Raw genomic sequence first — 13,183 nt, forward strand, 5'->3', positions numbered from 1 at the left:
AGATGTTTTCTCATTACCTTCTTCAAGTGGATCTTTCAAATACCATTATATGCTGATACTTCGCAAGGACTTCCGGGAAAAATTTTTTACCTATATAAATGTAAATTTCCTATAGATATGATGCCTGACCATTAGCTGACTTTAATTGGACAATCAATGCTAAGCTAGTACCTGAATCATCTAATAAGTTACCTAGACATTTTGTACTCACTGGCTAAGACAGGCTATATCTTATTCAGTCATTCAGTTCAGTCACTCAGTTGTGTCCAACTCTTTAACAACCAATGGACTGCAGCAAGACAGGCTTCCCTGTCCATCACTAACTCCCAGAGCTTACTCAAACTCGTCCTTTGAGTTGGAAATGCCATCCAATGATCTCATCCTCTGTCATCCCTTTCTCCTCCCGCCTCCAATCTTTCCCAGCATCAGGGTCTTTTCTAATGAGTCAGTTCTTTGCATTAGGCGGCAACAGTATTGGAGTTTTAACTTCAGCATCTGTCCTTCCAATGAAAACTCAGGACTGATTTCCTTTAGGATTGACTAGTTTGAGCTCCTTTCAGTCCAAGGGTCTCTCAGGAGTCTTCCCCAACACCACAGTTCAAAAGCATCAGTTCTTCGGTGCTCAGCTCTCTTCATAGTTCAACTCTCACACCCATACATGACTATTGGAAAAACCATAGCTTTGACTAGATGGACCTTTGTAAGCAAAGTAATGTCTCTGCTTTTTAGTATGCTGCCTGGGTTGGTAATAGCTTTTCTTCCAAGGTGCAAGCGTCTTTTAATTTCATGACTGCAGTCACCATCTGCAGTGATTTTGAGCCCCCCAAAATAAAATTTCTCACTGTTTGCATTGTTTCCCCATCTATTTGTCATGGAATGATGGAACCAAATGCCATGATCTTAGTTTTCTGAATGTTGAGCTTTAAGCCAGCTTTTTCACTCTCTTCTTTCACTTTCATCAAGAGGCTCTTTAGTTCTTCACTTTCTGGCAAAAGGGTGGTGCCATCTGCATATGTGAGATTATTGATATTTTTCCTGGCAATATTATTCCAGTTTGTGCTTGAAAATAACATCTTATTATACAAGTGTAAATGCTGTTTGGAAGAACAGACACTCAATATTCTCTGTATTTCAAATATTTTCCATAAAAAGGTTTTGAAACCGTAAATGATGGTTAACGGAATAGTTTCTCCTTGAGGGCTTGGATGTAAAAAAAGAACAGTACTTATCTGCCCACTTGCCCTTGGAAAACCAATTAAGGGAACCAAAGCATGTTAAAGGAAAAGATATTGAGGAAGAACAATGAGGAATTAGGTGACCATAAGAATTGGCCTCTGCATCTGAGTATCAGGTGGTGATCAGAAGAATAAAGAATATAATCCAGAGGAGGAGGCTATAGGCTCTACTGATAATTTATGTTAATATTTCCAAATTTTGGAAATATATAGATCTAGTTGTCCCATTTACTTGAAAAATCATGCATTTTTTGACCAAAAGCTTTTGTTAAGTAATGATTTCAGAGATATATAATCTCAAAATAGCAGTGAGCCTTTACTAGTTTAAAATCCAGCTCTACTAATATCCTACACAGATGAATTAATCATTATTCATGACCTTCAGTGTACTCAATCTCTCATAGATATCTATGGGTCTTCCCTGATGTTTCAGTGGTAAAAAATTTGCCTGCAGTACAGGAGAGGTGAAGAAGCAGATTTGATCCCTGGGTCAGGAAGATCCTCTGAAGAAGGAAATGGCAATGCAGTCCATATTCTTGCCTAGAAAATCCCATGGACAGAGGAGCCTGGTGGGCTTAAGTCCATGGAGTCACAAAGAGTCGGACACGATGAGCAACTGAGCACTCACACACAGGTATCTATAGTCTGTTACCTGAACTCTTGGGGCCATGTGTTTTAGGAAAATAATTTTCCATAGTTTAGAAAAGTTACAAGATCATATTCTTGATGTTATATAATCATATCACTGGGATCTTGATGATTTCTTCATAATTCAATAGATTGACATTATTTCAAAGAGCCTATGAATATTTAGCTAGGCAGAATAAATAAAGATGATAAATATCCTTACATCAGTTCACGTCAGATTTTGCCATCACTTTAGATCAAGTCATGCAGCCAAAAGCTTCAGGTATCAAAATTCTGTGGATTTCAAGAGACAGTTAAGGGTTCATGGTTTTGTAATTAAGGTAGTGATAGAAATTCGTTGGGCTTAAGCTTTTATGTTGATATTGAACTGATGGAGATTTTAGCTCTAAATCTGTTTTAGCATTTAAGATTATCAAAACTGATTCTGGGGAGCTGTTTGATAGGCAAAATAGAGTACTGAATGCTAGTTCCTCAGTTAGAAAGTGAGAGAATTCTCTTTAAGCTTTCAATTTCCTATAGGACCTGAAAAGGGAATGGTTAGAAAGGAACCCCAGATAGTCCTTACTTGAGACAGCTAATTTGGACATAACTGGATACCTTCCTTCTTTTCATTCTTAAGACAATGCTCCTGGGAGTTTGTATTAGACAAAAAAGCATAACTATTTCCTTTTCACTAGTAGGATGTATCATTTCTCAGTGATTGGGAGCAGTAATTCAGAAGTCTTGAACTTTTCTCAAAGTAATTTGTTCTGACACATTGAAGAATACATTTACTGACAGCAACGATTCTGTCCACTTGTTTTTTGTAAATCACTTTCCTGAGGATCTTTATCTGGGAAGAATCACTAATGTAGTATCTCTTAGATTTGCTACTATAAGGAACTTAAGGTTATTAGGTAACTTGTTCTGAAGAAAAATATACAAGGACTATCTGTAAGGCTTAAGGAGGTTTGTGCTTTTTCAAATATATCGTAAAATTTCGGCTTTACATAGACAAACTAGCACAGGGGCCAGTGCAACTGCCTATATTACAAAGAACAAATTTCAGTCCTTTATTTTGTCTTTTTTTAATTTAGTATGTTTTGTTAGATTTTGTTTAATTAAAAGACTGATGCATGTTCATTATAACAAATCAAAAAGCAAATGTGAGTCATCTGTTTTTCCTCCTTCCGATGATATCCAATGTGATCAGGATGGAGACATTTTACCCCTTTGTCTGTGCTTAGAGACATGAGAACTTTATCTAAGCATGTTATCCCAGTTGGGAGATACTACATGTCTTATTTAGCATCTTATTTTTTCACAGAAGAAATCATAGATTTCAATTAAGAAATCATTTAGGGATTTAAGAATCCCTAAATCAATGAATATTGATCTATATCCTTGTTTGTAACAGTTACATAATAATAAGCAGATGTCTGTATGGATAATTTATTGTCAAACATAAATTATGCACTATTTCTCCTTCCTTGAATGCAGGTTTTCCTGACACTGCTCCTAGATGTTAACTAACTGTGTCCTGTCCCAAGCAATGCAGGGCTCTGAGACACTCGGGCTTGCTTGTATTTCCAAGTGGCCTCACATCCAGAATGGTGGGGTTCCACCTCTGTATGAGAGTGTTCCTTTCCCTTTTTTCTTTTTTGCTTAAGCAAAGGAAGCTGCTAGAGGAGAGTCTGAGCCTTTGATCCTCCTTAACTGCTCACTTATAAGCAATATGAGGGCTTCCTTGGTGGCTCAGCTGGTAAAGAATCTGCCTGCAATGCAGAACTGGGTTCAATCCCTGGGCTGGGAAGGTCCCCTGGAAAAGGAACAGCTACCCACTCCAGTATTCTAGCCTGGCGATTTCCATGGACTACATAGTCCATGGGGTCACAAGGAGTCAGACACGACTGAGTGAGTTTCACTTCACTTGTCTTTCCTTGAGTACTCAGATTTGAATGAGGGAAAGTTATCAGGGGAGAAAAATGTAATGAAATACATTGGTGGCTGTTTTTCAGTAGAAAGATAAGATAGACTGACATGCTAATAGGTGGAGAATGAAGATCACAGCTAAAGAAAAATGCATTTATTAAGTGATGCACATATAAAATATATTTGATTAATAGTTTTTCAAATTTATAGTAGTGTGTTCATACAGCATGGGGAATAATTGGTATGTTATTTGGTAGAAATAGAACTTAAAGATTGAACAAAACATGAATTGATATGACATATGAAGATGTAAAAAACACAAGAAACATACTGTAATCTGACATAATGAGGTTTATTGACCCACTGCAAAGAGGAAGACAGCATACCAGAAGAACCAGAGGAAATTTCCCAAAGAAATTAATAAAGTCATTATAGGATTCTGGGGAAAGTTGAGATATAGCTAAAATTTAAATAAATCAATTTTTTCAGTTTTATTGAGGTATAATTGCTATACAAAAACTGCACATATTTAATGTTTGCAGTTTTACAACATGCTGTTTTATGCCTAAGAAGGTAAATCTCATATTGTGTTCTTATAACAAAATGAACAAATAAACACACAAAAGATACAAAGAAACTTTTGGAGGTGACAGACATGTCTATTACCTTGACTGTGGTCATTGGTGTCTGATATATATCCAAACTCATCAAATAAAGCCATATTTTAATAGACAAAAGCAAGCACTCATAGAGATTCTGATTCAGTAGGAAGACTAGAGCCCAAGATTCCACATTTCTTACGAGCTCCCAGATGGTGCTGAGGCTATAAGACTAGAAACCACACTTTTGGTAGAAAAGTTTTAAGATATAAATTCCCACTGCAAAAGAGCTCTTGGCTGAGTTGGTATTATTTTTAAAGTTTTAATCAGAAACATTCTAGAAAATGATGCATTTTCATTTTCCTCCTCTGGAAGTCTCTATTTATTACTCTATCAGATTTTTCCTTTTTCAAGTAATGGTCACAAAGATCCCAGGGAACAGAAACATAGCCTCCTGTAGAAAATCCTTTGTATATTTAACAATAAGATCACTTTAGGAAAATTAGGAGGTATAGTGTACAGTGAGTATCTGATTATGGATTTATTATAGCAGATTATTTTTTACTAAAATCACATTTCGAATCCATGACCATGTTCTGTCATTTGTAAGAATCACTGATCTCTCCCATTCTGGACCTTAACTTTTTGATATGAGAGCTAAATGAATACCAGCTGAGCCGAGACTTTCTAATTTCCTGCACCCTACTTCTGTCACCACACCCCAGCTCTTTTAGCTTTCTCATGATTTGTTATGATTTCACTTTAGGGAGCAGTGCAATGACAGGGCAGTCTACCTATAACAAAAGGAATAAAGAAGAGAAACTATTTTTTTTTTTTAACTCACTGTTTTTAGAGTATTCCTTACCCAAGCTGGATTATATCTTATAGGCTTTATAATAAAGTCATGTCAACTCCTAAAAGGTCATTGTTTCTCATTGGCTCTTCAGGCCACCAGACTGACAACAGCCCCAGGTAGGGACTGCTGAATTCATAGATAACAGGTTTTAGTCCTTGGGAGCTAGGTTTCTAGATTCTATGGAATAATAGCTCTGATCCCTCCTAAGAGATTATAGAATTATTGAACTAATTGTCCTCGTTGTCTCTGCACAGATATCTAAGTGATTCTTGTGTTCCTTCTTTGGAAAACAGAACTAAATTATTTAGAAGGGAACCTGTGTTAATTTACATTTGAACTCAGAATCAGTGGTAAACAGACAGTTTCACATTCACCTCTTTAGATTTAAAGATTCAAAGCAAAATCAGCTTCTAGCACAAAGGCAGTGAAGTCTGCATATAAAATGTAACAAGTAAGTCTGCCTATAGAAATAACAGGCGAGCCAGAAAGAAAAACACCAATACAGTATACTAACACATATATGTTTGGAATTTAGAAAGATGGTAACAATAACCTTGTATACGAGACAGCAAAAGAGACACTGATGTATAGAACAGTCTTTTGGACTCTGTGGGAGATGGAGAGGGTGGGATGATTTGGGAGAATGGCATTGAAACATGTATAGTATCATATATGAAACGAGTCGCCAGTCCAGGTTCGATGCACGATACTGGATATTTGGGGCTGGTGCACTGGGACGACCCAGAGGGATGGTACAGGGAGGGAGAAGGGAGGAGGGTTCAGGATGGGGAACACGTGTATACCCGTGGCGGATTCATGTTGATATATGGCAAAACCAATACAATATTGTAAAGTTAAAAAATAAATAAAATAATAAAAATATATATATAACAATTTAAATTAGATATGGTACAAGTTAAATCCAAAGTCATATTTTGTTATATGCCCTCTTTACATTCTAGATCTACGCTGTTTAATGCAGTAGCCACTGCATTGTCCAATGTAATGGCCTTTTAACATTTAAATATATATAAAACACAATAAAATGGGGCTTTCCCAATGGCTCAGCAGGTAAAGAGCCACCTGCAATCCATGAGACACAAGAAACATGGGTTCAGTCCCTGGGTCAAGAAGATCTCCTGGAGGAAAGACTAGAAACCCATTCCAGTATTCTTGCCTGGAGAATTCCATGGACTGAGGAGCCTGGTGGGCTACAGTCCTAAGGGTTGAACAATCAGACACAACTAAGTGATTAAGCACATTAAACACAATAAAACAGAGTTGAAAATGTAGTTGCCCAGTTGTACTACCTACATTTCAAGTGTTTAGTAGCCATATGCAGCTAGCAGTCTACATTTGTATTTATTACTCTATTTTAGAGAACATCTTTATCATTTTAGAAAAATTATTGTTGCTGTTCAGTCACTAAGTCATGTCTGACTCTTCACTGCCCCATAAACTGTAGCATGCCAGACTTCTCTGTCCTTCACTATCTCCCAGATTTGGCCCACATTTATGTCCATTGCATCGGTGATGTTATCCAACCATTTCATCTTCTGTTGCCCTCTTCTCCTCCTGCCTTCAATCTTTCCCAGCATCAGGGTCTTTTCCAGTGAGTCAACAGTTCAAAGCAGGTGGTCAAATTATTGGAACTTCAGCTTCAGCATCAGTCCTTCCAAAGAGTATTCAGAGTTGATTTCCTTTTAGGTTGACTGGTTTCATCCCCTTGCATTCCAAGGGTCTCTCAAGAGTCTTCTCCAGCACCACAGCTTGAAAGCATCAATTCTTTGGTACTCTGCCTTCTTTATGGTCCAGCTCTCACAGCCGTACATGGCTACTGGAAAGACCATAGCCTTGACTATGCAGACCTTTGTTGGCAAAGTGATGTCCTTGCTTTTTAACACACTGTGTACATTTTGTTTTAGCTTTCCAGCCAAGAAGCAACTGTCTTCTAATTTCATGGCTGCCATCACCATCTGCAGTAATTTTAGGGCCCAAGAAGAGAAAATCTGTCACTGCTTCCATCTCCGCCCCCCCCCCCCAAATCTATTCACTATGAAAAATACTAGTGGACAATTCTGGTCCAGACAATCTTTACAAAATTTCTGTCAGTTGGGTATTTTCCCCATTTTAAAGATTAAGTAATTGAATCTCAGATAATCGAAAATGCTTCAAGTTACCCACTTTTGAAACTAAAAGACCAAGCATTTGAATCTTACTTTGTTTCTGTGCAAAAAAGTGCTCAAAAACCCATTCTGGGCATGTTGAATAGGTTTATACATTTTTGAATATGGTCACAATTATGGCATTACCTATGTCTGTCTTGTTTACACAATTTTAGAAGGAAATCATGGAATGCTTAAGATAGAATCTCCCACCTCCATCCCTAAAAACAGCTGACTTCCAAGACATAGGCTAGGCTGGAACTTGTTTGAGGTGATTATCTACATTTAAAGTGTGTTTTAAAATCAAGGATCATGGCTTCAAGACTAAAGTCTTAATTCCAACAAAGTGTATTTTTGTACTGATATTTGCTTGTTTATTTTTATTGTTTCTATTTTGTTTTTTGAACACTGTAATATCTCAACATATTTTTAGAGAAAAGAGTCTGAGCATTCTGCTACGAATCTGCTGGATCTTGACACTGTAGATGATAGGGTTCATCAGAGGTGGAAAAAGGATGTAGATGTTGCCCATAAGGACATGGACCACTGGGGAGAGATGCTTGCCAAATCGGTGCACCATTGTAAGGCTAATGATAGGAATGTAGAACACGAGGACAGCACAAACGTGGGAGATGCACGTCTGAAATGACTTATGCCGTTCCTCCCGAGAGGCAATTGCCAGAACTGACTTAAGAATCAGGACATAGGAGAAGAGGATAAGTACAGCATCCAACAATAGTGTGCAAATAACCAGCATCAGGGCATAGTAGCTATTGAATCGAATGTCTGAGCAGGCTAGGCGGAGAAGGTCTTGGTGCAGGCAGAATGAGTGAGAGAGGATGTGGGGACGGCAGTAGTGGAAGTACTTCAAACAGATAATAGGGGGTGTAATAAAGAAGAAACTCCTACCTAAAATGGTGAGTCCGATTTTGATAATTCTGGAATTAGTCAGGATAGAGGAATAATGCAGTGGATTGCAAATTGCAATGTACCGGTCAAAGGCCATAGTTAGGAGAACAGAGGATTCCATGAAGGACAGACCATGGATGAAATAGGCCTGGGTAATGCAGGAATCCAGGCTGATCTCTTGAATCAACCCCAACAGGATCCCTAGCACTGTGTTCACTGTGGACAGTCCCATGCACAAATCAGTGATAGCCAGCATGGCCAGGAAGTAGAACATGGGTTGATGCAGGCTAGGTTCAGTCCAGATTACATACAGCACCAGGCAGTTACCCAAAAGAACAACAGCATAAATGGTGGAGAAGGGAACAGAGATCCAGGGATATTGCTGCTCCAGACCAGAAAATCCAGTGAGAAGGAAGGAGGAGGAATTAGTGCTGGGGCTTACTAAAGCTTTCATTCTGGATCTGAGATAATTTTTCGACGCAGCAAGAAAGTATTTTTCAAAGAGAATGCTCCAGTTTCAGATGAGGTAGAATTTCTAAGTAAACAAAATTATGCTAAAAGTTAACTAACTTTACATAATGTAGTCAAGCAACTCTGTCCTTTAGAGGCATATTATCTGTCGGCTGGAAGAGAAGGGTGCTCTCCTGATGTCACTTAAGTGTCGTTATTTATCCACTGGCAGAGATACCTTAGAAGACACCTGTAATGATGAAGACTGGAGCAGGAAACTAATTTTCAGAAAGTATATGTTTTCTGGGACATTTTCCCAGGGATGCTGGTGAGATGGTATACCCTATAAAATTGAGAGAGAAGATTCTCAAAAGAATTCTTAGTTTTCTCCTTCCAACTCATAAAGCATTTAGAATGAAGAGTACTATAAAGTAGTCACTCTGCACCCATACTTTTCCATTTGTGTTGTTTCCAAGCATATTTTCCTCCAAATAGTACTGAGTGGAAATGTTACTGTTTTCTCCCACTCTAAATGACATAACCAGAAATTAGTTTTTCAACCTTAGTGATAAGCCAAGAGGAATATTTATGCATGAAACCGGTGGCAAGTGATTTCCCATGGGAGCTCTTATCCTCTGGGATGTTCAACCCATGTGTGCTCCTGTGACTTGGAGACTCAGGTTGAAGACACTTTGCCTCTGACATCAACCCAGAGTTCTCCACCCGCTATTCATTCATGTCATTAGTTGGTTAAGTATTCATTTAATAGGCACTATTGAAAGGATGAGCAATTATTTTCTCTTCCTTAGAAACTGCTGTTCTAAAGATCATAAGGCCAATGTTGAATGACTAAATCTAAAGGCCTCTTTGCTACCATCTTTCTAACAATAACCCTGTGTACGAGACAGCAAAAGAGACACTGATGTATAGAACAGTCTTATGGACTCTGTGGGAGAGGGAGAGGGTGGGAAGATTTGGGAGAATGGCATTGAAACATGTAAAATATCATGTATGAAACGAGTTGCCAGTCCAGGTTCGATGCACGATACTGGATGCTTGGGGCTGGTGCACTGGGACGACCCAGAGGGATGGAATGGGGAGGGAGGAGGGAGGAGGGCTCAGGATGGGGAACACATGTATACCTGTGGCGGATTCATTTTGATATTTGGCAAATCTAATACAGTTATGTAAAGTTTAAAAATAAAATAAAATTAAAAAAAAAAATAAATAAAGGCCTCTTTGCAGCAGAATTGATTGGCTTGTTTTTCACATTATTATCCTGACTTGAATTCTGGCCCTGGAAGTCATTAGAAAGATTTAATGGCTCGTATCATGTAGGCAGGTGCTTAAAACTTTATATTGACTTTCATATTTGATTATGAAACACGTTGATTATTCCAACATGTTAAAGTAGCTTCGGATTCTGGCTTCCATTTATAGCCTATCCTTCATCTTTATCATACCAGTCTCATCAGGCAGCTTCTTTTAGGAGCCTATCCATTTTTATTTCTTGTTCTGAGCTTCCCCCACAGCTCAATGGGTAAAGAATCCACCTGCAGTTCAAGAAACACAGGAGATGTGGGTTCAGTCCCTGGATTGGGAAGATCCACTGGAGAAGGAAATGGCAACCCACTCCAGTATTCTTGCCTGAAAAATCCCATGGACACAGGAGCCTGGTGGGCTACAGTCCAAAAGGTTGTAAAGAGTTGTATAAGACTAAGTGACTAGGCATAAGCACAAGCAAGCCCCTCTCAACATTAGATAACTTAGTTCACTATTTTTAGTACATTTTCTTCATTGAGTGCCTGGACTTTCTTTGAACACATTTATTTTTCAAAACCACCACTGCTTTTTTTTCACAAGATTTTTCTCTTGATGTTCTCGCTGCCAAGATGTGTTTCTCCATCTTCTCCCCAACATCTTTATTCTCTTTTTCAAACAGTCTTTCTTGCATTTTTCCTCTTCATCTGAAACATCACTTTTCAGGAAGCCCCTTAACTTGGACAGATTTTCTCCACGTACCTATTATTTTGGTAACATACATTCATCTTTTTTTTTTAATTTAATTTAATTTTTAAACTTTACAAAATTGTATTAGTTTTGCATACATTCATCTTTATATAACTCATTGAATTTATAATTTGATATTCATTAGATGACTTATTTCACTAAGGTTTCTGTTGCACAGTAAACTGTAAGTTTCCTGAAAGTGGAGAGAGTGTCAGTTTTTACTCACTATAGTAGCCTGAAATTTACAAGGCTAAGTTTTCACCCCTTCTGTGATTTTAGATTCATGGATATAATTGTCTCCTTGATGTCTCCACTTCGGTATTTAAAAATTATAATTATGGTAATTAAGTACTTCATCCTCCGCCTAAATAATTATCTCCCTATTTCCTCCGAATATCACAAAATGACTCCACCGACCACACAATTGCTTACAAAAATTCTAGAACCATTCTTGCTATTCCTCCCCTCTCCATCAAATCCTTTATCAGTTTCTATCATATCTACCCTAAAGCATACCCTGAACCTGCTCACTTTTCACCTGTAGACCTGTATATTCCCAGTATCTTGGTTCATAACATCTTTTCCGTGGTTATTGTAATAATTTGCTAGCCAGCTTAATTGTTTTTGCACTTGTCTCTAAAAAAGCAGAGGAGCCAGACTGCTTTTCTACAAAACTCTACTAGATAGCATAAGCCTTTGTTTAAAAAAATATTCTGGTGGATTCTTATGTTCTTAAAATAATATGCAAGTTATTTATCATGGTATCATGATCAGAAAACTTTACATGACCTGGCCCATCCACATCTACTTCTACATCAAGGACCGCTGTTGGCTTCACTCCCTAATCTCTAGGCATCTTTCTCTTCCTCAAAGCAAATTAAGAGTATTCCTGTCTCATCTTTGACCTTGATCTTTTATCTGCTTAGAATTATTTAATTCAAGTTTTTTGTTCAAAATCTCCTTTAATCATTCAGGCTTCAGTTCAATGTTGCTTCTTTAGGGTGATTTTTGTAGCCCTACCATTATTGGTTCCATTTTCTCAAAGAAGTCACTCTCATTGCAATATCCTGCTTGATATTTATACTATTTGCTATATGCTGATTATCCTTTACATCTACTGGAAGTTCTAGAAAATCAGGAGTTATGTTTGTTTTGTTTTGTTTTGTTTTTTCCTCCTGCTCACTGCTATATAATGAGATTTAGAATAGAGTGATCATTTATCAAACAAATATTTTATTAATGAATTTTATCTATGAAATAAGAGCTGCACCTTACAGAGGTATTAATAACAAGACAAGTTTGCAAATAGTTGCCATGAAACCTAAGCACTCATATCTTAAGGTACTCATATCTGATCCCTGTTGGCCACACATTTTAAATCTTGGGTCATCATATATAAGATTTATATGATATATAAAACAGATGTCATCCTAGAAATTCTTGCTGATCTTGGTCATAAAATACAAAATTTGAGTATGATTCCTATCGTGCCCAGTGTGATCCAAACATATAGGCTCTACCCTGGGATTGATGCCAAAAGATGCAACTATTCTGTGACTGTAGGCCTACACTGAAAGAACATACTCTCTGTCAAGCTTCTTCAGACAAGCCATGAATGTTAATGGTACTGCCAAAGAGAATATCAACATTACAGCAACAGAAGAGTAATAAATGTTGGAATTTTTTTTAAAATTCTGTTTGAGATGTAGGATGATAGCCAGGAAAGTACAGTGTTGATGAGAATGATAAATGAAGATTCCACAGGGAAAGTATTCAGAGATGTCAGATGCTTCACCTGTACCAAGAAGAAAAAAAAAGACCCATTATTTCCCCAAACATCATGCTGTGTTATGTGACCACCACAAAGTCAGGGTGCAGAATACTTCTTTCTGAATTTTGGGCAACCGGAATACTGTCTCATCCAATGTAATGATAGGATCATGGTCTTCCTTCTGTGTACTTTGTCTGTAATGCTGATTTGGAAGCATATCTGGGACTGATTAAACAGAAACCTTTTTTCAGGGCAGTCTTTTCTTATATTCTACAGTTTAAACTGACTTATGTGTTCAGACACTTATGGTACTTTTTTTCTGTCCTTTGGAAATGATTCCCTATGTGATTACTTCATGACTTTTTTTTGGAATAGGTAATGACCAACAATCCTTGCTTAACCTAAAGGCATAAGAAGTGTTAGTCGCTCAGTTGTATCTGACTTTTTGCGACCCCATGGACTGTAGCCTGCCAGGCTCCTCTGTTGATGGGATTTTCCAGGCCAGAATATTTGAGTGGGTTGCCATTTCCTACCCCAGGGGATCGTCCCAACCCAGAGATGGAACCTAGGTCTCTTGCATCTCCTGCATTGGCAGACAGATTCTTTACCACTTGCGCCACCTGGAAAGC

At 37.8% G+C, this 13,183-nt stretch overlaps 1 protein-coding gene across 1 annotated transcript; it reads right to left on the reverse strand.

Annotated features, from left to right (window-relative positions):
- Window positions 1–7,832: 7,832 nt before the first annotated feature.
- On the reverse strand, window positions 7,833–8,777 carry LOC112579355 (olfactory receptor 51V1). The gene has a single exon (XM_025265715.3). It carries the CDS (start codon window positions 8,775–8,777, stop codon window positions 7,833–7,835), a length of 945 nt encoding a protein of 314 aa, XP_025121500.3.
- Between the last annotated feature and the right edge of the window lie 4,406 nt (window positions 8,778–13,183).

The sequence above is a fragment of the Bubalus bubalis genome, chromosome 16 (assembly GCF_019923935.1).
Source record: "Bubalus bubalis isolate 160015118507 breed Murrah chromosome 16, NDDB_SH_1, whole genome shotgun sequence".
NCBI classification, from domain to species: Eukaryota; Metazoa; Chordata; class Mammalia; order Artiodactyla; family Bovidae; genus Bubalus; species Bubalus bubalis.

What these genes read in the sequence shown, in the direction of transcription:
- LOC112579355 (XM_025265715.3), bottom strand. Translation starts at nt 8,777, where the DNA reads ATGAAAGCTTTAGTAAGCCCCAGCACTAATTCCTCCTCCTTCCTTCTC.